This window comes from Leucoraja erinacea, chromosome 1 (assembly GCF_028641065.1).
Source record: "Leucoraja erinacea ecotype New England chromosome 1, Leri_hhj_1, whole genome shotgun sequence".
NCBI classification, from domain to species: Eukaryota; Metazoa; Chordata; class Chondrichthyes; order Rajiformes; family Rajidae; genus Leucoraja; species Leucoraja erinaceus.
The window spans coordinates 135405252-135432835 of NC_073377.1; the positions used below are offsets into that span (position 1 = coordinate 135405252).

The following is a 27584-nucleotide window of genomic DNA, read 5'->3' on the forward strand; positions in this document are numbered from 1 at the left end:
AAGAGTGAACATCTGTAACACCACTATTTATTTTTTTTATACAAAGTTCCATCTTACATTGAGATCTGCTTTGGTTCAAAACCACCAATAATATCCTGTGCATAAACACAAAACACCAGCACCAATGAATGTTTTACTCAATTGAATGAGTCTTTCCAGTTCATTGCTCTTTGATTGGATTAACCAAACTGATCTTTGTATATTGACTGACAATGGGGAGTTATTATTAATCATAATTTCAATGATTCAGAAATGGGAGAGTCTAGAAATAAAAGGACACACCTCAGAATAAAAGGACACACCTTTAGAAAGGAGATGAGGACGACCTCATTGAAATGTACCAAATAGTGAAAGGCTTGGATAGAGTTGATGTGGAGAGGGTTCCCACTAGTGGAAGAGTCTAGGACTAGAGGTCACAGCCTCAGAATTAAAGGACCTTCGTTTAGAAAGGAGATGAGGAGGAATTTATTTAGTCAGTTGGAGCTGTGGAATTCATTGCCACAGAAGGCTATCGTGGCCAAGTCACTGGGTATTTTTAAAGCAGAGATTTATAGGTTCTTGATTGGTACGGGTGTCAGGCGTAAGCAAGATAATGGGGTTGAGAGGAAAAGATAGATCAGCCATGATCGAATGGCAGAGTAGACTTGAAGGTCGAAGTAAAATGATGAAATGATTCACATTTCATTAATGAACTACAGATCAGAACCTTGACGCTTGTTTTGCTTACCGAGGGTCTTATTTGACTTATTCCACACTTGTTAGGATTCAAATTAGGAGAAGATGAAATGTTAATTTTAAACTGGATTGAAATTTATTGTGGTAGCATGATTTGAATTTCGTTAAGATAAAATGCCTTTATCATAATCCCAAATTCAATGGCAGAATCTACTTGATCAGCTTACACTAGCTCCAGGTTTCAGTGTAAACTCATCACCTCAATCCCTTTTACAAATCTTGTTCTTCCTTAATTTGTTATTTTTACTTCAATTTGTTATTTGTTTTACCTCAATCTGTTATTTTATTTCTCTCTCCTAATAGGCACGTTAAGAAGTGTATTGTCCAGAAAAATGCGGGGAATGTCCTTACAAAAACAAGGAGCTGCAGATGCTGGTTTACCAAAAAAAAACACAAAGTGCTACAGTAACTCAGCAGATTAGATAGCATCTCTGGAGAATATGGACAGGTAACGTTTCAGGTTGGGCCCCTTCTTTAAACCTGCATGTCCCTGAACTGATTGAGAATCGTTAATACACCAGGAACCTGTCATTATTTATATCAAATGTTTCTCAAGCCCTTCCTTATATTTACAACTCCATATTCATGCCATCTTTATCGTACTATTTACAAAGCATGTGGCACAACTGAACTATAAGTTCTCATTTTCAGTCCCATTAAAGGAAAGGGTTTCCCATCAAAATAACCTGTATCTTTTTAGCTGCCTTGTGCATGTCGGATTTAAATTTCAAGGTTTCAAGATCAGTTTATTGTCACATGTACCAATTAAGGCACAGTGAAACTCAATTTTTGCACTAAAACATAATTTAAATAGAATTCCTCTGAACAACAATAATTTCAAAATTGCTGTAATCACAATTAATTTCTAAATAACCTCAAATCTTCCATTTTAAATATAAACTAAGGTTTAACATTAATCCACTCACGCTCACACAATGTAAAGACAGTACACTCCTGTATAGGCTGGATTCACCTCACAGCAGAATTATTGTGTTATACCTATAATTAGTTTAGAACTGCTGGCAGTATCCAGATGTGGTGAAGTTTACATACCACATGTGTACATTGAATGATACAGAACAAAGTGCAATCCAAAAGCCACTGCCACCCCTTTGGTACAGCTTTCTCAATAAATGCTCAATCACACTGGTTATGTCCCACTTTTACAGACTGCATTCGGTATCCAGGATCAATGCATCTTAGCACGGCATTCATCCTCAAGGGATATGGGGAAAAAGCCAGAACGGGGTACTGATTTTAGATGATCAGCCATGATCATATTGAATGGTGCTGCTGGCTCGAAGGGCCGAATGGCCTACTGCACCTATTTTTCTATGTTTCTATCCTCGTGTTTGCTTGTAGTTTTAAATTTGTATTTTGAACAATGAGAAGATGATAATTCCAGAGCCTTCACTTCAAACGTAAATATGGTTTTCTATTTTCAAATTAAGCATTGGACTGAACTGAGAAACCAAAAGTGGTCATCGGGTTTGCTTAACCCTCCTTTTTCTCTTTCTCCTTGGGCAATCGTCCCAATGCATAAAACTCTTCATTTGGACGCAGACCAATGACATGCGCCAGACGGTTGGACATTGCAAAGAATGCTGTGATTGTGCCAATATCCCAGGCATCATCCCGGTCGAAGCCATGCTTCTCCAGGTTCTTCAGATGGTCTTCGCTGATGTTTTCTGCTTTGCTCACAGCAAGGGCAAAATCCAGCATAACCCGCTGGCGATCATCCAAATCTGCCAGCTCCCTGTTCACAATCACCTGAAAGGAACAGAATCCAGACGTCATTAAATGCCTACATTTTACAGGTTATTAAAGAGAGTGTGTTTACACAAAATATTTAGCAACTCACCTGATCTGCCAGAATGGGGTTTTTTGAATACAATCGGTGTATGGCACTGTGCGATATGACACAGTAGGGACAGTGATTAATCACACTCGTGGCCACAATAATCAATTCCTTGTCTGCTTTGCTGAGATTTCCTAAAGGCAAATGTATGGTATAAAGTTGTGGAAAATGTTAAGACATCTTTTTTCCACAACATTTTCATTTACCAAAAAATTAAATATCATAACCAGACGCAGAAACGAGGAGGTTTTTACAATTTCGGTAGGGATTTAACTTACGATTTCATAAATGCACTCCTCTCTAGTTTTGGTCAATTATTTCCCCAGATTTTGAATAAAATTGTTCACAAAACATCAACATTTTTTAAAATCAAACAGCTGCATGAGCCAAAGTGCCACCTCACAGATGTTCAATCACAATGGATCTCATTTACATATATGACATCACAATGGGACAGGTGTGGGAGATTGGAACCTTCACGTGGTCCCACTAAAATCAAACTTCTGCATGAGTCACAGCGCCATCTCACAGATGTCTAATCACAATGGGACAGGGGTGGGAGATCTCTCCCCCTCCCTCCCTTTCACAATGCCTTTGCACCTGGCCCAACTGGCTCCACCCGGCCCTGCCGCCCCCCCCCCCCCCCCCAGCCTGCCTGGTGGCCCCGCCCGCTGACCTCACAATGGGGAGGGGGGGGGGGGGGGGGGGGAAGGTGGTTAGAGGGAGGGGGGGGGTGGTTAGAGGGGGGTGGTGGTGACGTGTGTGCATGACGCGGCAGGTTGCTCCCCTGAATTCCATAGAACTGCCGACAGCTTTCGTGCATGAGACGCGCATGCTTCATTTCCAGAACATTCTGAACGCGTGATGCACGGTGCATTTTGCTCTGTCTCTCTCTGTCTCTCCCCTCTCTCTCTCTCCCCCATCTCTCTCTCTACCCCCTCTCTCTCCCCCATTTTCCCCATTTCCCCCATCCCCCTGCCCTCCCCCACCCTACCTCCCCTAAACCCCCTTCCTCTCTCCCCTACCCACCCCCCCCCCTCTCAGCCCCCCTCTCTGTCCTCCCATCTCTCTCACCCCTCCCCCACCCTCCCTCTCCTCCTCCACTTCACACCCCCTCTCTCTCTCTGTCTCTTGCCCTTCTGTCTCTGCCCCTTTCTCTCTGTCTCTCCCCATTCTCTCTCTGCCCTCACTCTCTACTACACCCCCCCTCCCTCTCTAGACGCGCCTGCGAGTTGGGGGCTATGCGTCAGTGGATAGGGCGGTTATGGGGTAAAAGGAGCAAATTAATAATATTAATATATCAAGGGGGGTAGTTAGCGTGTGTGCAGGGGGGTGATGTGATGCCGCCCCCCCCCCCGCAACCACACTTTGGGGGAACAGACCCAACGGGTCTGCATTTTGTCTAGTATCTATTAAAACTGTGTGTGTGTGTGTGTGTGTGTGTGTGTGTGTGTGTGTGTGTGTGTGTGTGTGTGTGTGTGTGTGTGTGTGTGTGTGTGTGTGTGTGTGTGTGTGTGTGTGTGTGTGTGTGTGTTTATTTTGCACGTGAAACGTATCTCCTCGAAAACCAGACGTAAAAACGCAAAATTTTAAGTTTTGGTAGGGATTTAACATGAGTTCAGAAATCCACTCCTTGGTCAATTATTTCTCCAGATTTTGAATAAAATTGATCACAAAACTCAATTTTTAAAATATAAATGGCGCTCACCAGCTGCTGACGTCACAATGCCCACATGCCAACCAATCCAGGCCCACCTGCGTGCTGGCCCCGCCCCCCGCCGCTGTGGATTAAAGGCGCAGAGAGATCGAGAAAGTACTGCAGAACATAGATTCTACAGCTGCGTTCCGCTGTAGCTTCTTTGTTCTACAGATCTCGGGGCAGCGACTCCTCACGCGCTGAATTTCTCCACATAGGTTCTGCAGCTCCGTTGGACTAAAGCCCCGCGCTCAGCACAAGTACGTTCACGCCACGCCTCCCGCAGCTGGACTCCCATGCCCGCCCGCTCAACCCCCCCCCCCCCCCCCCCCCCCCCCCCCCCCCCCCCCCCCCCCGTTCTCAAAATGCTCTGCAGATCGGGAGGTCACCGGAGGTTACAGCCGGTCACCGGCTTCAACATGGCGGCGGCAGTTTTTTTTTTTTTTTTTTTTTTTTTTTTGTTTTGTTTATTTTATTAGAAGTTAATACAGCACAAAACAGTACAGTGGAACCTAATTTTAGGTGCCAACTATGTAATACCGTAATCCATTCTATGTACAACCTCTAGTTTTATGTTATAAGAAGGAAGTAAGCAGGACAAGAAAAAGAAAACAATAGAAAGAGGAAAAAGTGGAAAAATAGATGGTAGAGAGTAGAAAAACGTGAAGTGTGTATATAAAAAATAAAAAAGGAAGAGAGAAAGTGGAAAGAAGCAATAGAAGAGAAGGCCCCTTAAAAGAGAATTTTTCAAATCTGTATTCGGAGATGTAGATCCATCCGCGTCATGAACTGAAATCAGCAATCCTTACGGTACCGCTGCATCATATGATTCCAAAAAGTCGATGAAAGGAGACCAACTCTTTAAGAATTGGTCATATTTATCTATTAGTCGGAGTCTCATTTCTTCAAGGCATGCTATGTCCATCATATTCCTAATCCACATTTTAACAGTTGGTGTGGTTGTATTTTTCCAAAATTTAAGTATCAATTTCTTTCCAATTATTAACCCATAATTAAAAAAAACATTTTGATCTTTATTTAAATTGGTATCTTCTCCTATTATTCCAAATATAATCCATTCCGTTTTGGGTTCTATTCTTGACTTGAAAAGCTTTGTAAATATATAGAATATATCACTCCAAAATTTATTCAACTTTGTACATCCTACAAATGAATGTGTTATATTAGCGTTTTGAAACAAACATTTATCGCATCTGGGAGAGACGTTTGGATAAAATTTATTCAACCTCGTTTTTGAATAATATAGTCTATGTAATAATTTGAATTGAATTAAATTATGTCTTGCATTAATAGAACAGTTATGTGTATTCATCAAATACTTTTCCCATCTATCCTTCGAGATCTTTATCATTAGCTCATGTTCCCAATCTTCCCTTAATGCTTCTGTTGAGGGTGATTCTCTATTTAATATATTATTATAAAAGTATAATATTAATTTTTGTGAATCAGCCTTAATATTCATTGCTTCTTCTAAAGGATCTAAAAATATAGTTTGAAATCTATGTGTATATTTCTTCATAAAGTCACATACCTGTATATATTTAAAATATTGATTATCCTTCAATTTAAATTTTAATTTTAATTGTTGAAATGATAACAGTTTGCCCACTTCATACATATCCCCTACTTTCCTAATCCCCAGTCTATCCCATTGTTGATATGTGTTGTCGATGAGAGAAGGTTTGAAAGGCGGCAGTTATTGTCGCTCGGGGTATTAGTCCCTCTGGGAAACCTGAAATTCCTCCGTTGATCGCAGGGACACGGGGAAATCGTCATGCGAGAGCTGCCGAGGCTCTCCACGCCGCCCGAGGTCGGCCTCGTCATAGACGCCCGCTCACCGAGTTCAGGTCTGCCGTCTCCCTCTCTCTGCCCCATCCTCCTTCTCTCTCTCCCCTTCCCTACCTCCCTGTCCCCCCCTCCATGTTCCCCCCCCCCCCACTGCCCCCCTCCCCTGTCACCCCCCCCTCCTCTCCCTTCCCTCCCTCTCCCCATCCCTCTCCCCCCCTCCGTCCTCCCTCACCCCCCCCCCCCCCCCTCCCTCTCTGAATGCTGAAAAGCAGGACCTCCAGTGTTGTTATTGCCGGTTTGCTTCCAGTTCCTCGTGCTGGCGAGAGCAGGAACAGGGGGATACGGACCTCAGTTAGAGGTTGGTAGATAGTTACTGTAATGTAATTATGTGAAGCACTTTGGGGTCAATGCAAGTTGACTAAAAATGTGCTATATAAATAAGATTATTATTATATTATTATATGACATTGTGGGGATTACTGAGACGTGGCTGCAGGAGGATCGGGCCTGGGAACTTAATATTCAGGGTTATACATCCTATAGAAAGGACAGGCAGGTGGGCAGAGGAGGGGGCGGTAGCTCTGCTGGTGAAGGAGGGAATTCAGTCCCTTGCGAGGGAAGACAGGGACTGACGAGGTAGTCACTGTGGATTGAGTTGAGGAATTGTAAAGGCAAGAAGACACTAATTGGTGTTATTTAGGCAATTCTGGATTTAGTGTTGTCCAATGAACCAGATATGATAAGAGAACTCGAGGTAAAGAAACCGCTTGGAGGTAGTGATCATAATACAATTAGTTTTAATATGCAATTTGAGAAGGAGAACGTTAAATCGGAAATGGCAGTGATGCAGTTGAACAAAGGGGACTATGAAAGCATGAGAGGGGAGCTGGCCCAGGTAGATTGGAAAGGGATCCTAGCAGGAATGACGGTGGAACAGCAATGGCAGGAATTTCTGGGCATAATCCGGAAGACGCAGGATCATTTCATTCCAAAAAGGAAGAAAGATTCTAAGGGGAGTAGGAGGCAACTGTGGCTGACAAGAGAAGTTAGGGATACAATAAAACTAAAAGAAAAGATGTATAACACAGCAAAGAGTAGCCGTAAGCCAGAGGATTGGGAAACTTTCATAGGACAACAGAAGGAAACAAAAAGGGCAATATGGGCTGAAAAGATGAAGTACGAGGGGAAGCTGGCCAGGAATATAAAGAAGGACATTAAAAGCTTCTTTAGATATGTTAAGGGAAAAAGAGTAGCAAAGTCAAATGTGGGTCCCTTGAAGGCAGACACGGGTGAAATTATTATGGGCAACAAGGAAATGGCAGAAGAGTTGAATAGGTACTTCGGATCTGTCTTCACTAAGGAAGACACAAACAATCTCCCAGATGTACTGGAGGACAGAGGATCTAAGGGGGTAGAGGAACTGAAAGAAAATGTCATTAGGCGATAAATAGTATTGGATAGGCTAATGGGACTGAAGGATGATAAATCCCCTGGACCTGATGGTCTGCATCCCAGGGTCCTCAGGGAGGTGGCTCTAGAAATAGTGGACGCATTGGTGATCATTTTGCAATGTTCAATAGATTCAGGATCAGTTCCTGTGGATTGGAGGATAGCTAATGTTATCCCACTTTTCAAGAAAGGAGCGAGAGAGAAAACGCGGAATTACACACCTGTTAGCCTGACTTCGGTGGTGGGAAAGATGCTGGAGTCAATTATTAAAGAGGTAATAATGGGGCATTTGGATAGCAGTAAAAGGATTAGTCCAAGGCAACATGGATTTATGAAAGGGAAATCATACTTGACTAATCTTCTGGAATTTTTTGAGGATGTGACAAGTAAAATGGATGAAGGGGAGCCAGTGTATCTAGACTTTCAGAAAGCCTTTGATAAGGTCCTGCATGGGAGAATGGTGACTAAAATTTGAGCACATGGTATTGGGTATTGACGTGGATAGAAAATTGGTTGGCAGACCGGAAGCAAAGAGTAGGAATGAACGGGTCCTTTTCAGAATGGCAGGCAGTGGCGAGTGGAGTGCTGCAAGGCTTGGTGTTGGGGCCGCAACTGTTTACCATATATATTAATAATTTGGAAGAGGGAATTAGGAGCAACACTAGCAAGTTTGCGGATGACACAAAGCTGGGTGGCAGTGTGAACTGCGAAGCGGATGTTAGGAGGTTGCAGGGTGACCTGGACAGGTTGAGTGAGTGGGCAGATGAGTGGCAGATGCAGTATAATATAGATAAATGTGAGTTTATCCACTTTGGTGGCAAAAGCAAGGGGGCAGATTATTATTTCAATGGGGTTAGGTTAGGTAAGGGGGAGGTGCAGCGAGACCTGGGTGTCCTTGTACACCGGTCACTGAAAGTTGGCGTGCAGGTACAGCAGGCAGTGACAAATCAAAATAGGACGTACATGGTAAATGGTAGGGAATTGAAGAATGCAGGTGAACAGAGGGATCTGGGAATAACTGTGTACAGTTCCCTGAAATAGGGTGGTAAAGAAAGTTTTTGGTGTGCTGGCCTTTATAAATCAGAGCATTGAGTATAGAAGTTAGGATGTAATGTTAAAATTGTACAAGGCCAATTCTGGAGTATGGTGTACAATTTTGGTCGCCTAATTATAGGAAGGACGTCAACAAAATAGAGAGAGTACAGAGGAGATTTACTAGAATGTTGCATGGGTTTCAGCAACTAAGTTACAGAGAAAGGTTGAACAAGTTAGGGCTTTATTCTTTGGAGCGCAGAAGGTTAAGGGGGGACTTGATAGAGGTCTTTAAAATGATGAGAGGGATAGACAGAGTTGACGTGGATAAGCTTTTCCCACTGAGAGTAGGGAAGATTCAAACAAGGGGACATGACATGAGAATTAAGGGACAGAAGTTTAGGGGTAACATGAGGGGGAACTTCTTTACTCAGAGAGTGGTAGCTGTGTGGAATGAGCTTCCAGTGAAGGTGGTGGAGGCAGGTTCGTTTTTATCATTTAAAAATAAATTGGATAGTTATATGGACGGGAAAGGAATGGAGGGTTATGGTCTGAGCGCAGGTATATGGGACTAGGGGAGAATATGTGTTCGGCACGGACTAGAAGGGTCGAGATGGCCTGTTTCCGTGCTGTAATTGTTATATGGTTATATGTAAGGTAATGGAATGTTGGCCTTCATAACAAGAGGATTTCAGTATAGGAGTAAAGTGGTTCTTCAGCAGTTGTATAGGGCTCTGGTAAGACCACATCTGGAATATTGTGTACAGTTTTGGTCTCCTAATTTGAGAAAGGACATCCTTGTGATTGAGGCAGTATAGCGTAGGTTCACGAGATTGATCCCTGGGATGGCGGGACTGTCATATGAGGAAAGATTGAAAAGACTAGGCTTGTATTCACTGGAGTTTAGAAGGATGAGGGGGAATCTTATAGAAACATATAAAATTATAAAAGGACTGGACAAGCTAGATGCAGGAAAAATGTTGGTCGGGTCCAAAACCAAGGGCCACAGTCTTACAATAAAGGGGAGGCCATTTAGGACTAGGTGAGAAAAAACTTTTTTACCCAGAGCGTTGTGAATTTGTGAAATTCCTTGCCACAGAGGGCAGTGGAGGCCAAATCATTGGATGGATTTAAGAGAGAGTTAGATAGAGCTCCAGGGACTAGTGGAATCAAGGGATATGGGGAGAAGGCAGGAACGGGATATTGATTGGGGACGATCAGCCATAATCACAATGAATGGCGGTGCTGGCTCAAAGGGCCAAATGGCCTCCTGCACCTATTTTCTATGTTTCTAATCGCAGACTTCAAGCAGTCATTGCATGCAAAGGATATGCAAAAAAATACTAAACATGACTACTTTCATTTACGTGACATTGCTGTGTCCCAAACATTATGGTGCCCTGAAACGGGGGGACTATGTATAAACACTGCTGTAATTTCTACATGGTGAACCCAAAATGTATAAAAGTGGCCTTTATTAAAATCTGACAATGTGCACTTTAACCACATGTGATTTACTTTCTATTACAATTCTCAAATTGTGGAGTACAGAGGTAAATAAATAAATGATGGGACTTTGTTCCAAACATTATGGAGGGCACTGTATATAAGGTGGTCAATAAAGCTTTTGGTACATTGGCTTTCATCGGTAAGTGTTTTGAAGTTGGGGAGTTATGTCACAGTTGAACAAGATGTTGGTGAGACAAAATGACTCTCAGTCTGAAGATGGGTCTCGACCCAAAACGTCAACTATTCTTTTTTCTCCTGACGATGCTGCTTGACCCGCTAAGATACTCCACCATTTTGTGTCTATCTTCGGTGTAAACTAGCATCTGCAGTTTCTTCCAACACAAGATGTTGGTGAGACGATTCTTATAGAGTATTGTGTTGAGTTTGCTGTAGAAAGGATAGCTAGATCGAGTGCATAGAAGATTTATGAGAACGTTGCCAGGACTTGAGGGCCTAAGCTGGACGGGCTAGGACTTAATTCCTTGGAGCGCAGGAGTGTTATAATATAGAGTTGTATAAGATCATTAGGGGATTTGATAAAGTGAATGTACCTCGTTTTTTACCGAAAAAAGGGGTTTCAAGAACTAAAGGACAATCCCTGGTGCCACTGACATACCCCTTTCCCCGTAAATCTCAGTATATTGCTCCTCTTTCCTCATAACCTCAGCTTGCTATCCTGTCAACTCAGTGTATAAGGAGCTGAACATTAAGTATGTATGCTACATTTTGGAAATATCAGGTACAAATGATACTTGGCTAGAAACTGAGCGCACAACAACGGGACAAATGTCTGTCACCCTCTGATTCATGATGAATGCTATTTCATTCTCTCAACGTACCTGTTGATTTGTTCATTAGAGCATTGTAGTACGCAAAGAATGCTCTGAATTCCACAGGCCGATACGACAGTGCTTTAAATATGTTTGGCAAAAATCCACCCTGTAAAATAAAATTAATTATAATGGTTTCCCCAGGTTGCAAACACTTGAAACAGTTGAAAATATACGCATTACAATACATGCTCTGGGCTACAGCTAACATTTGAATGTGAATGAGGAAACAGTTGACTCGCTGCATATTGAAATTGATGAACCATCAATACATCAGTGAACAAAGTAATGGAAATGGAGATACAAGAATCTGCAGATGTTGGAATTGTGAGCAAAAAAAAGGGCTGGCTGATTCCAGCATCTGCGGTTATTGCCTAGTCTGAAGAAGGTTCCCGATCTGAAAACGTCCTCAGTGAATATGCAGTTGATGTAATCTATATAACTGCAGAAATGCCTTTGATAGGGTTCTGCATGGCAGATTACACTGGAAGGCTAGATTACATGGGATACAGGCAGAGCCAGCTAACTGGATAGAGAATTGGCCTCATGGAAGGAAGCAGAGGTTGACAGTGGAAGATTATTTTTCGGACTGGATTCCGTATCTACTGGTGTGCCTCAGGGATCAGTGCTGGGCCATTGCTGTTTGCACCTTGGAGTGCAGGAGGCTAAGGGATGATCTGATAGAGTTGTATAAAATCATGAGGCCCCATAGCAGAAGCGTCCACGTCGCTAGACAATTTAAGGATTAGATTAAAATAAAAAGCGACTTCTAACGCCCTCAATGCCTACAACATGACAGATCGCAACAACGGGACGAAACAAAGGGTAAGTTGTGTACTTGACACATAATCTTGCTTCTTGGGATGCTTTAATCTATTTTAAGTTGCGAAAATGTTATTTGGGCCCCATACGAACCAGCAGTGTTTTTCTTGCCGATATGGAGTTGAAATTGGCCGCAAATGCAATGTTCCAATCGATCGCGTTCCAGAAGTAAGATGATTAAAATGCCCATTTTTTTTGGACAATCATGTCATAAGCCGTCTATATTTTGTGTTATTCTCTCTCCATGATCACTACTTTTAAACTAAATATTCACAACAGTTTGAGTCACACGTATTGTGCAAAAAACAATAAATTTGATTATATTTTGGGTGGATGTTTCTGGATTAATTTATGGGAATTAAACGTTACATTTCTTCCATCTGGCATATAAATGCATGACAGAAATTTAAAAATCATGTTATATTGTGAATTCTTGTGTGAATGGGATTAGTTTGTTATTTGGATACTTAGGCTATTTTAAAAAATCATCCTTTTCTGAAGAAATGGAATCTACAGGACATTCTTAATGGGAAAGTAGTGGGTAGAAAGGCATGTCATGTGCGGTTTGAAGAGCAAAAACCTGTAGTTTACAATGCCAAGATTGAAAAGTTGAGGAAAAACAAGGCGTACAGAGTTGCTTATTGGTTACAATCTGAGGAGTATGATGATGCTACTGATTATGATATGCCAATGTACCAGCTAGCAACTGATCTTCCCCATAAAGACTTGGTCTATTGCTAGAAATTGTAATTTATTTACCTATCTGTTACAGACATTCAGCATATAATACAATAATATTAAAGTTCTAAACTTGAGAATATCACATTTTTGAATTTTCAAGGCAATCTGGGTGTTTATTACTATTTCCGTCACAACGGTCAATTTTGTAATTAGCTACAATTAGGTAATTAACTCATTATATGCTTTAATTTCAGGTCATCCAAGTAAGATGTTTTATATTACTTTCAGAATGCTTCAATCTATAATAACTGAAAATTTCATCAGTTCTCTTAATTTTTAAGAAAGTTATGGGCTTTTGACTTTCCTCGATCACAGCTTTTGTGTTAAGTCAATGGAAAAACAATAGGGAACAAGATGCAAATTTCCAAGTATGAAAATGGCCATAACATTTTTAATACTGAAGATATGAAAGTGAATTAGGTGTCAAATTAAACTTCTTTTTATGCTTTATCTGATGGGATAAATTGCAGACTTGATTTTTTAAATCTCAAAATATTGTAACACTGCTAGTAGATGGGACAGGAAACGTTTTGCAAAATATCCTGGATGACTCTACGGCAACCCCAGGCAAAGCTTTCCAGCCAGCCTCGACACTGTTTGTAAAGACCTTATCTTGCATATCTTCTTTAAACTTTTCTCATCTCACCTGAACTTCTATGGCCACCCCCAGGCAAAGCTTTCCAGCCAGTCACTACAGTTTGTAAAAACCTTACTTTGCATAATCTTCTTTAACCTTTCCTCATCTCACCTGAACTTATGCCCTCTAGTAGTTGATATTTCCACCCTGTGAAAAAGCTGTATACCATATCTATGCCTCTCATAATCATATATCCTTCTCTCAGGTCTCCCGTTATCCTCTGATGCTTCACAGAAAACAATTCAAATTGTCCATCTTGTCCTTCTAGCTAATAACTTCAGATCCAGGTAAACCTCTTCTACCCTCTGTCATAAAAACATAATTCATTATGCTAAAAGAAAAGAAAATTACAGAAAGGACTATGACAAAATTAAAATTCCATTGAATTAAATAAAGATTATAAAAGCATCACTCCAAAATGTATTAAACCAAGGCCACAGGTATGAGCTAAATGGCTAAATTATGATTAAAAAAAATCTCAGTGCAATAGAAATGAAAAGTAAATGCATAGGTAGTTAAGTTTGCTACAAAAGTACATACCTAAAATGTATTAATGTCCTTAGGAACATAATTGCTTCTGCCACATCCTTTCATTGAAGCACCTAAATCCGATTTAATTATTTTCAGTGCGGAGAACAGACTCTCTCCACGCGGACCTGAGTGGGTGGTATGGCTGTTACTATCATAGCCGCAATTTTTTCTATTTCTGGATAGGTAGGGATGACGGGAAATTATAGACCAGTTAGCCTGACATCGGTGGCAGGGAAGATGCTGGAGTCAATTATTAAAGAAGTAATAACGGCACATTTGGATAGCAGTGAAAGGATTACTCCAAGTCAGCATGGATTTATGAAGGCGAAATCTTGCTTGAATTTTTTTGAGGATGTGACAAGTGAAATGGATGAAGGAGAGCCAGTGGATGTGGTGTATCTGGACTTTCAGAAAGCCTTTGGTAAGGTCCCACAGAAGATTAGTGGGCAAAATTAGAGCACATGGTATTGGGGGTAGGGTATTGGCATGGACAGAGAATTGGTTGGCAGACAGGAAACAAAGAGTAGGAATAAATGGGTCCCTGTCAGAATGGCAGGCAGTGGCGAGTGGAGTGCCGCAAGGCACGGTGCTGGGGCCGCAACTATTTACTATATTAATGATTTAAATGATGGAATTATAGTACAAGGCTCGAAATTAACGGTTGCCCGGGTGCCAATGGGCAACCCACAGTCCCGCCGGGCAACCTGAACGCCATGCCATTTTGCCCGGCTTGGCAAGCACCCGGGACACCTATCGTTCAATTCTGAGCGGGCCCCCTCTCTATCTCTCTCTCTGTCACTCTCCGTCTCTTGCTTCTTGGTTTTCCAAAAATATTCCAAATGGAATTCAAACTGGAGTGGACCCTCGACCACCAAACTCCAAACTCTGAAAAATAACAGCCTATTGCATTTTATCTGTTTATTTATTGTGTATATATATGGTCTATGGTATCTGGACACACTGAACTTTTATCCCTGTTCTGTATTATGTTTACATATTCTGTTGTGCTGCAGCAAGCAAGAATTTCATTGTCCTATCTGGGACACAGGACAATAAAACTCTCTTGACTCTTGACTTGGACGAGGATAAAAAGGGTTATTGGGGAAAAAAGAGCTATTTAGTTGCGTCTGGTTGGGTAACTATGGTAGGGTGAAGACCATGCTTTAATTGTGCGGGGGAACTCCATGGAGCAGCCAGCAACTCTGGATAGAAGAAATTGGGTGACGTTTCGGGTAGAGACCCTTCTTTAGATTTCCTCTGGTTTTAGTGTTTTTAAGTTTAATTTAAAGATACATCGTGGAAACAGGCCCTTCGGCCCACTGAGTGCACGCCGACCACCGATCACGAGTACACTATTTCTATCCCACACATTAGCAACATAAGTCAAGAGTCAAGAGTGTTTTATTCTCTCACATCCCAGTTAGAACAAGGAAATCCTTACTTGCAGCTGTTATAAATGAGAAAACAAAACTCCATACAGACAGCACACATATTCAGGATCAATTCCAGGTCTCTGGCAATTTTAGGCAGCATCTTTATGGCCAATGTACTGCCTCATAGTCTTGAACTGAATTAAAACATACAGTAGCTGTAAAAGGGGACATAGCGTCACTTAGAGATTTAAGACTGAAGATGGATAGTTTCTTTTTTTTTAGTAACCAAAGTTATCAATGTATAATTTTTTGTGTGTTAGAAAATAAAATATAATGGCACAGCTGGTGGACTTGCTGCCTCACACGCCAGAGATCTGTGTTCGATCATGTTCTCGGGCACTGTCTGTGTTGAATTTGCACATTCTCCCTGCAAGCGTGTGGGTTTCCTCCCACATCCCAAAGACGCATTGGCTTTGTAGATTAACTTGTCTTTGTAAAATTGCCCCTAATGTGTAGGGAGTGGGTGAGGAAAGTGGGATAACAGAACTGGTGTGAATGGGACGACAAAAATGCTGGAGAAACTCAGCAGGTGAGGCAACATCTATGGAGCGAAGGAAATAGGCAACGTTTCGGATTGAGACCCTTCTTCAGACTGATGCAAGGGTGCAGGGGGGGGGGAAGAAGAAAGGAAGAGGCGGAGACAGTGGGCTGAGGGAGAGCTGGGTAGCGGAGGAGAAAGCAGGGACTACCTGAAATTGGAGGTCAATGTTCATACCGCTGGGGTGTAAAAAAAAATGAAAAATGGATTCAATTTATTGTCATTGTCAGTGTACAGGAGACAACGAAATGCATTTAAACTGCCCAAGTGAAATATGAGGTGCTGCTCCTCCAATTTACGGTGGTCTCACTCTGGCCATGGAGGAGGCCCAGGACAGAAAGGTCGGATTCGGAAATGGGAGTGGGAGTTGAAGTGCTGAGCCACCGGGAGATCAGGTTGGTTATTGCAAACTGAATGGAGGTGTTGTGTGAAGCGATCGCCAAGCCTGCGCTTGGTCTTACCGAGGTTGATCCTGCGCTGAATAATCCAACCAGATTTTTGTTTGGAAGTGGAAAGAGATAATAGAAATTGCATTCATTGCAATGTGTAAAAAGAGATGAGATAGTGTATGAGATTTTGCTGCATGTCATTGTGGTATATATCATGTCTTGATTGGTGAATCGAATATAGGAATTGAAATATAGGAGGAATCGAATATAGGAACAAAGAGGTCCTTCTGCAGTTGTACAGAGCCCTAGTGAGACCACACCTGGAGTATTGTGTGCAGTTTTGGTCCCCTAATTTGAGGAAGGACATTCTTGCTATTGAGGGAGTGCAGCGTAGGTTTACAAGGTTAATTCCCGGGATGGGGGGACTGTCATATGCTGAGAGAATGGAGCAGCTGGGCTTGTACACTCTGGAGTTTAGAAGGATGAGAGGGTATCTCATTGAAACATATAAGATTGTTAAGGGCTTGGACACGCTAGAGGCAGGAAACATGTTCCCGATGTTGGGGGAGTCCTGAACCAGGGGCCACAGTTTAAGAATAAGGAGTAAGCCATTTAGAACGGAGACGAGGAAACACTTTTTCTCACAGATAGTGGTGAGTCTGTGGAATTCTCTGCCTCAGAGGGCAGTGGAGGCAGGTTCTCTGGATGCTTTCAAGCGAGAGCTAGATAGGGCTCTTAAAAATAGCGGAGTCAGGGGATATGGGGAGAAGGCAGGAACGGGGTACTGATTGGGGATGATCAGCCATGAATGGCGGTGCTGGCTCGAAGGGCCAAATGGCCTACTCCTGCACCTATTGTCTATTGAATATGTTTAGTTTGTGACTTTATTTGAAGCAGAAATAATATATGAATGCTTTATTGACCATAATTCCGACTGGTAACTACGCACTTCGTTTGAGCACATTATCGCACGTGTCATGAAGGCCGTCTTAAATGACCACCTAAACTGTCATTTGGCAACCTAAAAAGCTGCTGAGGTTGCCCGGCTGGCAACAGGGAAAAGAAGTTAAGTGAGAGCCCTGAAGTAACATTAGCAAATTTGCACATGACACAGAGCTGTCTGGCAGTGTGAACTGTGAAGAGGATACTAGGAGGTTGCAGGATGACTTGGATATGTTGAGTGAGTGTGCAGATGCTTGGCAGGTGCAGTATAATATAGATATATGTGAGGTTTTTCACTTTGGCGGCAAGAACAAGGAGGCATCATCTCAATGGTGTCAGATTAGGAAAAAGGGAAGTGCAACGAGACCTGGGTGTCCCTGTGCACCAGTCATTGAAAGTAAACATGCAGGTACAGCAGGCAGTGAAGAAAGCTAATGGCATGTTGGCCTTCATAACAAGAGGATTTGAGTATAGGAGTAAAGAGGCTTCTGTAGTTGTACAGGACCCTGGTAAGAGCACATCTGGAGTATTGTGTGCAGTTTTGGTCTAATTTGAGGAAGGACATCCTTGCTATTGAGGCAGTGCAGCGTAGGTTCACGAGGTTAATCCCCGGGATGGTGGGACAGTCATGCGAGAAAAGATTGGAAAGACTGGGTTTGTATTCACTGGACTTTAGAAGGATGAGAGGAACTCTTACAGAAACACATAAAATCATAAAAGGACTGGACAAGTTGGATGCAGGAAAAATGTTCCCAATGTTGGGGGAGTCCAGAACCAGGGGCCACGGTTTACGAATAAAGGGGAGGCCATTTAAAACAGATGAGAAAAAACCTTTTTCACCCAGAGAGTTGTGAATTTGTGGAATTTTTTGCCACAGAAGGCAGCGGAAGCCAATTCACTGGATGAATTTGAAAGAGAGTTAGATAGAGCTCTTGGGGATAGCAGAATCGAGGGATATGAGGAGAAGGTTACTGATTGTGGATGATCAGCCATGATCATAATGAATGACAGTGCTGGCTCGAAGGGCCAAATGGCCTCCTCCTACACCAATTTTCTATGCCCCATCTACACTACGCACTCTATCTATTCCCCTCATCATTTTATGCACTTGTAGGGTTTTTATGCAATAGTATTGGTGTTATTAATTTATTGATTTTTTGTTTATTGCCTGGTATCTATGTATATTGGGTTCATAGGCCTGTAAATCTGCACTGTAAAAATGTAATTGTTCCACTGTCGGTACATATGACATCCAAGGAGAGAAAGCTGAATGGATAGAAAATTGGCTTCAAGGAAGGAAGCAGAGGGTAATGGTGGAAGGTTGCTTCTCGGACTGGAGGCCTGTTACTAATGGTGTACCTCAGGGTTTTGTGCTGGGCTCGTTGCTGTTTGTCATCTACATCAATGATTTGGATGAGAACATACAGGGCAAGATTAGCAAGTTTGCTGATGATACAAAAGTGGGTAGTTTTGCAGATAGTGAAGATGATTGTGAAAAATTGCAGCAGGATCTGGATCGATTGGCCAGGTGGGCTGAGGAATGGTTGATGGAATTTCATACAGAGAAATGTGAGGTGTTGCATTTTGGGAAGTCTAACATGGGTAGGACCTACGCCGTGAATAGTAAGCCTCTGGGGAGTGTTGTAGAGCAGAAGGATCTAGGAGTACAGGAACATAGTTCATTGAAAGTGGGCATCACAGGTAGATAAGGTGGTCAAAAGGCAATTGGCACATGGCCAATTTGCTGCAATTTCTTAATGCTGGCTGAACTTATTTATTTTTATTTTTCTGGGGAGGGTTTAGTTTATGGTCATGTGAACCGAGGCACATGGTCAGCATGGCTGATTCTGTCCAGTTTAGCATATATTCGTCTTGAGAACATACACGGCATGATTAGCAAGTTTGCAGATGCTACTAAAGTAAAATTGGTTAGTACAGTGACAGGGGTTGTGGGGAGAAGGCAGGAGAATGGGGTTAGGAGGGAGAGATAGATCAGTCATGATTGAATGACGATGTAGACTTGATGGGCCGAATAGTCCAAGTCTGCTCCTACTTGTGGTAGATTCTCGGACTAGAGATCATAGCCTCCGAATTAAAGGACGTTCCTTTAGGAATGAGATGAGGTGGAATTTCTTTAGTCAGAGAGTGGTGAATCTGTGAAATTCTTTGCCACAGACGGCGAAGGCCAAGTCAGTGGATAAGGCAGAGATTTACGTACTCAGAAATTTATGTTGAGGTCGGAGTCGGGACGTTTTTACCGACTCCAGCAGCACCAAATTTGCTCCGACCCCATGACTCCGACTCCACAGCCCTGGTCTAACCAAAGTTACAACTCAGCAACGATCTATCTGAATGATGATACAGGCTACAAGCTAAATTGTCTCTTTTTATTTCAGCAAAGCACCAAAAGAAAACCCACCTTGGTCTCCACCTCCTCCATCAGCTCAACAATGTCATATGGCAGGTCCTTTTTATAAGGAACGGGGTATCGGCTGATAGGTCTCCCAGGGTTCCCAGACTTTGTGCTGTATTCCACTTTGCAAGGACCAGGTCTTCCTCTGGTCCATCTTAGTGCTACTGTGAAAGACTAGAGTGGGGTAAACAGCAAACAATAAAATTAATTAAAATGACATCGCAGTGCATTAAAATACATACACATCTTATCATGAAGTTATAAATGACATGTAAGATTAAGTTAAAGTTTTAACATACATCAAGAATGTAATACGGAGATTTTATAAGGTGCTGGTTAGGCCGTTTTATAAAGTTTGGGCAGTTTTAGACCCCATATCTGATGACGGATGTGCCGGCATTGAAGTGGGTCCAGAGCAGGTTTACATGAATGATCCTGGGGATGATTGGGTGAATGCATTTGGTGACTCTGTACTCACTAGCTTAGAAGGAAGAGGGGGAATCTTATTGAAATAAAGAAAGACCTAGATATAGTGGACATGGAGAGAATTATTCCAGTAGTGGGAGTCTAGAACCAGAGGGCACATCATCATCATCATCGTTGAAAACATCAACAGGCATGGTGCCTTACAATGCTGAGTACGACAGTGATCGCAACTTCGCTTGGAGCTCACCCGCCCTTTAACAGGTCTTGTTTTTGGTCCTGCTGGGGGTCCACAGCCCCCTCCTCACTTGGCAAACCAGGCGGGGGAGATAGTTTAGTCGTCGACTATCCGACAATGGAGAAGGTAACACGTGGCAGGAGGACAGCCTCAGAATAAAAGGATGTACCTTTAGATTGAAGATGAGGAGGAATTTATTTAGTCAGAAGGTGGCGAATCTGTAGAATTTATTGCCACAGATGGCTGCGGAGGACAAAACACTGGGTATTTTAAAGCACCTTCTTGATTAGGAAGGACATGAAAAGTTACGGGAGAAGATAGGAGAATGGGGTTGAGAGGGCAAAAAAAACGATCAGCCATGATCACATGACGAAGCAGACCTGATGGAAAACATCCAGTAATGGCAAAATTCCAATCTATGCTTTATGGTCATAATGGTGATAGATTTTGGAATAAAGTATCCAATCAAAACAAATTGCAGAGTGAAGTCTTATTGTGAAGATGTAACTTTCACTAAGCAACCTCATCACTATTGTGCTTCTGATATATATAATTTTACAATAGCTAATGTTGTACACCATTATTTAAGAAGGGCAGGAAGGACGTGAGGGAACTATAACCAACATTTGGGTAGGCATATGGAGTCACAAGGAACTGCAGATACTGGTTTACAAAAATAAGAACATTGTGACCTATCCATGTTCCAGGCCTGCTAACTGACCTGCTGAGTTACCCCAGCACTTGATGTCTTTTTTTTGTCATGAAATGCACAGCCCTAAAGCGATCTGGAGCACATGTGCATGGTATAAGGCTCCTTGTAAATGCTGATTTACATTGGGCACGCTTGCGTTCATTGGGAAGGACATTGAGTACAGATCATGAAACAGCTGCCTTGGTGAGACCGGACGTTCTGGCTACATTCCTCTACGAACAATATCATTATGGTGGAAGAGACTCAACAGGATGTTACCAGGATGAGAGAGATTGAGCTATGGGGATAGACAAAAATGCTGGAGAAGCTCAGTAGGTAAGGCAGCATCTATGGAGCGAAGGGAATAGGCAATGTTTCGGGTCGAGACCCTTCTTCATACTGATTTGTTGGTGGGGGGGGGGGGGAAGAAGAAAGGAAGAGGCGGAGACAGTGGGCTGAGGGAGAGCTGAGAAGGGGAGAAAGCAGGGACTACCTAAAATTAGAGAAGTCAATGTTCATACCGCTGGGGTGTAAACTGCCCAAGCAAAATATGAGGTTCTGCTCCTCCAATTTACGGTGGTCCTCACTCTGGCCAGGAGGCCCAGGACAGAAAGGTCGGATTCGGAATGGGAGGGGGAGTTGAAGTGCTGAGCCACTGGGAGATCCGGTAGGTTAATGCGAACCGAGCGGAGGTGTTGGGCGAAGCGATCGCCAAGCCTACACTTGCTCTCACCAATGTAGGGCAGCTGACATCTAGATGTCAATAGATGAGGTTGGAGGAGGTGCAGGTGAACGTCTGCCGCACCTGGAAAGACTTCTTGGGTCCTTCAATGGAGTCAAGGGGGGAGGTAAAGCGACAAGTATAGCATTTCCTGCGGTTGCAAGGGAAAGTGCCAGGAGAGGGGGTGGTTTGGGTGGGAAGGGACAAATTGACCAGGGAGTTACGGAAGGAACGGTTTCTGTGGAAAGCAGACAGGGGAGAAGATGGGAAGATGGTGGTGGGATCCCGTTGGAGGTGGCGAAAATGTCAGAGGATTATTTGTTGTTTGCGACGGCTAGTGGGGTGGAAGGTGAGGACTTGGGGGACTCTGCCCTTGTTACGAATGGGGGATGGGGTGAGAGCAGTGTTACGGGGTCTAGAAGAGACCCTGGTGAGAGCATCATCTATAGTAGAAGAGGGGAACCCCCGTTCCCTGAAGAATAAGGACATCTCCGATGCCCTGGTGTGGAACACCTCATCCTAGGTGCAGATGCGGTGTAGACCGAGGAATTGGGAGTAGGGGATGGACAGGAAGCAGGGTGGGAAGAAGTGTAGTCCAGATAGCCATGGGAGTCAGTGGGGTTTTTTTTTGTTGTTTATTTTATTAGAAGTTAATACAGCACAAAACAGTACAGTGGCACCTAATTTTAGGTGCCAACTATGTAATACCGTAATCCATTCTATGTACAACCTCTAGTTTTATGTTATAAGAAGGAAGTAAGCAGGACAAGAAAAAGAAAACAATAGAAAGGGGAAAAAGTGGAAAAATAGATGGTAGAGAGTAGAAAAACGTGAAGTGTGTATATAAAAAATAAAAAAGGAAGAGAGAAAGTGGAAAGTAGAAATAGAAGAGAAGGCCCCTTAAAAGAGAATTTTTCAAATCTGTATTCGGAGATGTAGCTCTATCCGCGTCATGAACTGAAATCAGCAATCCTTACGGTACCGCTGCATCACATGATTCCAAAAAGTCGATGAAAGGAGACCAGCTCCTTAAGAATTGGTCATATTTATCTATTAGTCGGAGTCTCATTTCTTCAAGGCGTGCTATGTCCATCATATTCCTAATCCACATTTTAACAGTTGGTGTGGTTGTATTTTTCCAAAATTTAAGTATCAATTTCTTTCCAATTATTAACCCATAATTAAAAAAAACATTTTGATCTTTATTTAAATTGGTATCTTCTCCTATTATTCCAAATATAATCCATTCCGTTTTGGGTTCTATTCTTGACTTGAAAATCTTTGTAAATATATCAAATATATCACTCCAAAATTTATTCAACTTTGTACATCCAACAAATGAGTGTGTTATATTAGCGTTTTGAAACAAACATTTATCGCATCTGGGAGAGACGTTTGGATAAAATTTATTCAACCTCGTTTTTGAATAATATAGTCTATGTAATAATTTGAATTGAATTAAATTATGTCTTGCATTAATAGAACAGTTATGTGTATTCATCAAATACTTTTCCCATCTATCCTTCGAGATCTTTATCATTAGCTCTTGTTCCCAATCTTCCCTTAATGCTTCTGTTGAGGGTGATTCTCTATTTAATATATTATTATAAAAGTATGATATTAATTTTTGTGAATCAGCCTTAATATTCATTGCTTCTTCTAAAGGATCTAAAAATATAGTTTGAAATCTATGTGTATATTTCTTCATAAAGTCACATACCTGTATATATTTAAAATATTGATTATCCTTCAATTTAAATTTTAATTTTAATTGTTGAAATGATAACAGTTTGCCCACTTCATACATATCCCCTACTTTCCTAATCCCCAGTCTATCCCATTGTTGATATGTGTTGTCGATGAGAGAAGGTTTGAATGCGGGGTTGTTCAATAGTGGGGTTAGTACTGATAAATTATTTAATTTCAAGGATACTTTTATTTGTTTCCAAATTCTTATTATATTGTGAATAATTGGGTTCTTCTTATATATTATACTATTCAATTTTATAGTAGTGGGTTTATAGTGGATATCAGTCAGTAGTCTTTCACCTGCGATGGAGATATAGGGATAGGTTGGATAGGCTAGGACATTTTGCATTGAAGCGTGGGTAGCCTGGTTCCGTGTTGTATGACTTCCTAAAAAGTTACGCCAACAATGCATGAAAAATTATTGGATGTTTTCCAGTGTGTTGTGCAATTAACAACCTGACATAATCCCATAAATTGCTTGCATGTTTCCCCATAGTAAGTATAAACTGAGATGACTGCTTCACAAAGTGAACAAATGTTTCATTCTCCACCTCCGCTCAAAACATCATCAACTCAATGCTCATCACCGACTTAATGACCAAGCGAGTTACTCTAGCACTTTGTGTTTTTTTGTAAACCAGCATCTGCAGGTCCTCGTGTCAATAAATATAGAATTGTATTATACACCACTGTATTTGATGCTATTGTTAACTTTTAGACCACAAACTTAAATTTGATTTTCATGATCCTAAACTGGCACAGGTCTATTATCACATAGAAACATAGAAAATAGGTGCAGGAGTAGGCCATTCGGCCCTTCGAGCCTGCACCGCCATTCAATATGATCATGGCTGATCATCCAACTCAGTATCCTGTACCTGCCTTCTCTCCATACCCCCTGATCCCTTTAGCCACGAGGGCCACATCTAACTCCCTCTAAAATATCGCCAATGAACATGTACTGAGGTAGAGTGAAACCTATTGTTTCAATCAAATCAGATTATACGCTTCATGAATATAATCAAACCATACACAAGTATGACTGGTAAGGCAAAGAGAAAAATACCAAAGTGCAGAACATAGTTTCATAACAGTCCAAGTCAGCAATGAGGTAGACTGGATAATTGTTACTGCACCCCAGGTCACAGAAGAACCTTGCAAATGCCTGACAACAGAGGGTCCCGAGTCTGGAGGTGCACACTTTCAAAATTTTCCATATTTGGCCCGACAGGAGCAGAGAGGAGGAATAACTGGGGTGTGAGTGATCTTCAGTTAGTTGGTTGCTTTCCAGAGGCAGCATGAAGTGTGGATGGAGTCAATGGTGGGGGGGGGGTCTGGAGTGTGTGATGGACTGGGCTACATATACAACTCTCTGCCATTTCTTACGGTCTTGGACCGAGCTGTTCCCCAAACCAATCTGTGATACAACCCTGTGAAAGCAGTATGCTTTCCTTGATGCATCTGTAGTAGTTGTCAAGAGTGCATGGAGACATGCCAACTACTAACAAATGGATCTCCAGCAGTCATCCCTGTGGAATAGCAATGATTCCTGACCTCCACTCAGAATATTATGCAGGTACTACTGTCCACTATCCCAGAAATAATAGGATATGAACCAATTACTGGTAAGTAAGATTTGTACAGATAATAAGTGAGGGTCAACATCGGTGTAGTGAGTTATAGCACCCATTGCTATGGTGCAAGACCAAATATACAAGGCATGACGCAGAGACACACCAGTTACAGTAGTAATATGATATAAAAACATCAGAGACAGAAGATGAGACAGAGTGTTCTGATCAAGAAGTGTCAATAGATCTCTGATGATTTAAATGAACAAAATCAAGCATACTTTAAATGGAACGTTTAAAGAATGAAACAAATTGCAACATGGACACAACTGCAAATTGTGAAGATTCTCTGTGGGACGTGACAGCCATCAAGTAAAGTCAAGTTTATTGTCAGATGCACAAGCCCACTGGAGTAGGGGGACAACAAAACCATTTGGGCACATGGAACTGTAGATACTACTTCATAAAAAAAAACAAAGTGCTGGAGTAATTCAATGGGTCAGGCAGCATCTCTGGATAACATGGACACAGAGTGCTGGAGTAACTCAGCGGGTCAGGCAGCATCTCTGGAGAACGTGGACACAGAGTGCTGGAGTTACTCAGCGGGTCAGGCAGCATCTCTGGAGAACATGAACAGGCGACACTACGGGTTGGGACCCTTCTTCAGGCAAATCAATCCATTTCCCTCCCCAGAGGCTGCTCGACCTTCTGAGCTCCTCCAGCTGGGATCTTGTGCTCATTATTGCACAAGACCCCAGCATTTGCAGTTTCCCCTTCCCTCTTCCATTGTCAATATCCGCAACCTCCCACCCCCCCCAATCACTCTTCTCACCCCCACACTTCACTGACCCCCACTCCTCCAGCTCTCTGCTGCACCAGATCCCAGCATTAGCAGTTTCCCCCTCCCTCCCCCACTCAGCACGCCTCATCCACCACCTTATCATCCCATTCTTCCCTCACCTCACCACCACACTCGACCCCTGCACACTCCCCTGACCCCACACACTCCGCTGGTCCCCACACTCCCGACCCACACACACTCCCCTGACCCCCACACACTCCCCTGACCCCCACACACTCCCCAACCATCACTGACCGCCAAACTCCCTGATCCCCCCCATGAAAGAATGAAGCGACTGGGTTGGTATTCACTGGAATTTAGTAGGATGAGAGGATCTTATAGAAACATATACAATTATTAAGGGATTGGGCACGCTAGATGCAGGAAACATGCTCCCAATGTTGGGGGAGTCCAGAACCAGGGGTCACAGTTTAAGAATGAGAAGTAGGCCATTAAGAACTGAGATGAGGAAAATCTTTTCACCCAGAGAGTTGTAAATCTGTGGAATTCTCTGCCACAGAAGGCAGTGGAGGCCAATTCACTGGATGAATTTAAAAGAGAGTTAGATAGATCTCTTAGGGCTATCCGAATCAGGGGATATGGGGAGAAGGCAGGCACGGGTTACTGATTGTGCATGATGAGCCATGATCACAATGAATGGCGGTGCTGGCTCGAAGGGACGAATGGCCTCCTCCTGCACCTATTGTTTTATGTTTTTAAGTATCTACTCCCTGATCCCCACACGCTGTGACCCTCACTGAACCCCACACACTCCCTGCCCCCCACACACTACCCCGTGTCGCTGCGCCCTCACCGCCAGCCGGGCCCAGCTCATGGCGCTCAGCGTCCGCTCCGCTCCGGGCACGAAGTGACGCACGGCTTCCGTCAGCGGGCCCAGCCCAGGTTCCTGATTGGTGGTTGTTGGGGGCGAGGCCGCCGTCACCAGAGAGAAGCTCTTCGGCCCTGCGTGTCTGTGCTGACCCTGAGCCCGCGGTGACCCTGACCCCCGGGTGTCCGTGTGCTGACCCTGAGCCCTCGGTGACCCTGAGCCCGTGGTGACCCTGAGCCCGTGGTGACCCTGACCCCCGGGTGTCCGTGTGCTGACCCTGAGCCCGCGGTGACCCTGAGCCCGTGGTGACCCTGAGCCCGCGGTGACCCTGAGCCCGTGGTGACCCTGACCCCCGGGTGTCCGTGTGCTGACCCTGACCCTCGGGTGTCCGTGTGCTGACCCTGAGCCCGCGGTGACCCTGAGCCCGTGGTGACCCTGACCCCCGGGTGTCCGTGTGCTGACCCTGAGCCCGCGGTGACCCTGGCCCCCGGGTGTCCGTGTGCTGACCCTGAGCCCTCGGTGACCCTGAGCCCGTGGTGACCTTGAGCCCGCGGTGACCCTGGCCCCCGGGTGTCCGTGTGCTGACTCAGCGTGCCAGGGGTCATAAAACATCGTAGCATAATTAGGCCATTAAGGCCCATCAAATCTAATCAATTATCTATCATCCTTAAAAAATATCCATTGCCCTCCACAGCCGTCCGTGGCAAAGAATTGTAATAAAAGGTGCTTTTTCAGGTTGGCTGACAGTGGCGTTCCGCAGGGGGTGCTGGGGCCGTCACACTTCACGTTGTATATTAATGATTTAGATAAGGGAATTGAAGGGGATATGGCCACGTTTGCAGATAGATGATGCTAAGATAGTTGGAGGGTCAGGCAGTGTAGAGGGAAGCAAGGACTCTGCAGAAGGACTTGGACAGGTTAAAGGACCTGTCCCACTGTGGTGACCTAATCCGCGAGTTTAGGCGAGTATGTCCTTGACATAAACACAGCATGGACAATAGGTGCAAGAGTAGGCCATTCGGCCCTTCGAGCCAGCACCGCCATTCATTGTGATCATGGCTCATCATCCACAGCACAGGTCCTAGGAGGTCTTTGTAACTTTCCTTCATGCTCGAGAATAGTCCCCGCATACTCGAGGCCTCAGCTAGGTCACGATT

General features: G+C 43.3%; 1 protein-coding gene across 1 annotated transcript; it reads right to left on the reverse strand.

Moving 5' to 3' along the window:
- Positions 1-27039, reverse strand: si:ch211-175m2.5 (uncharacterized protein LOC568697 homolog). The gene is made up of 5 exons (XM_055634555.1): positions 26413-27039; positions 19371-19538; positions 10928-11027; positions 2597-2727; positions 1-2505 (listed from the first exon to the last, which is right to left on the reverse strand). Exons 1-5 carry the CDS (start codon positions 27037-27039, stop codon positions 2230-2232), a joined length of 1302 nt encoding a protein of 433 aa, XP_055490530.1. The 3' UTR covers positions 1-2229.
- Between the last annotated feature and the right edge of the window lie 545 nt (positions 27040-27584).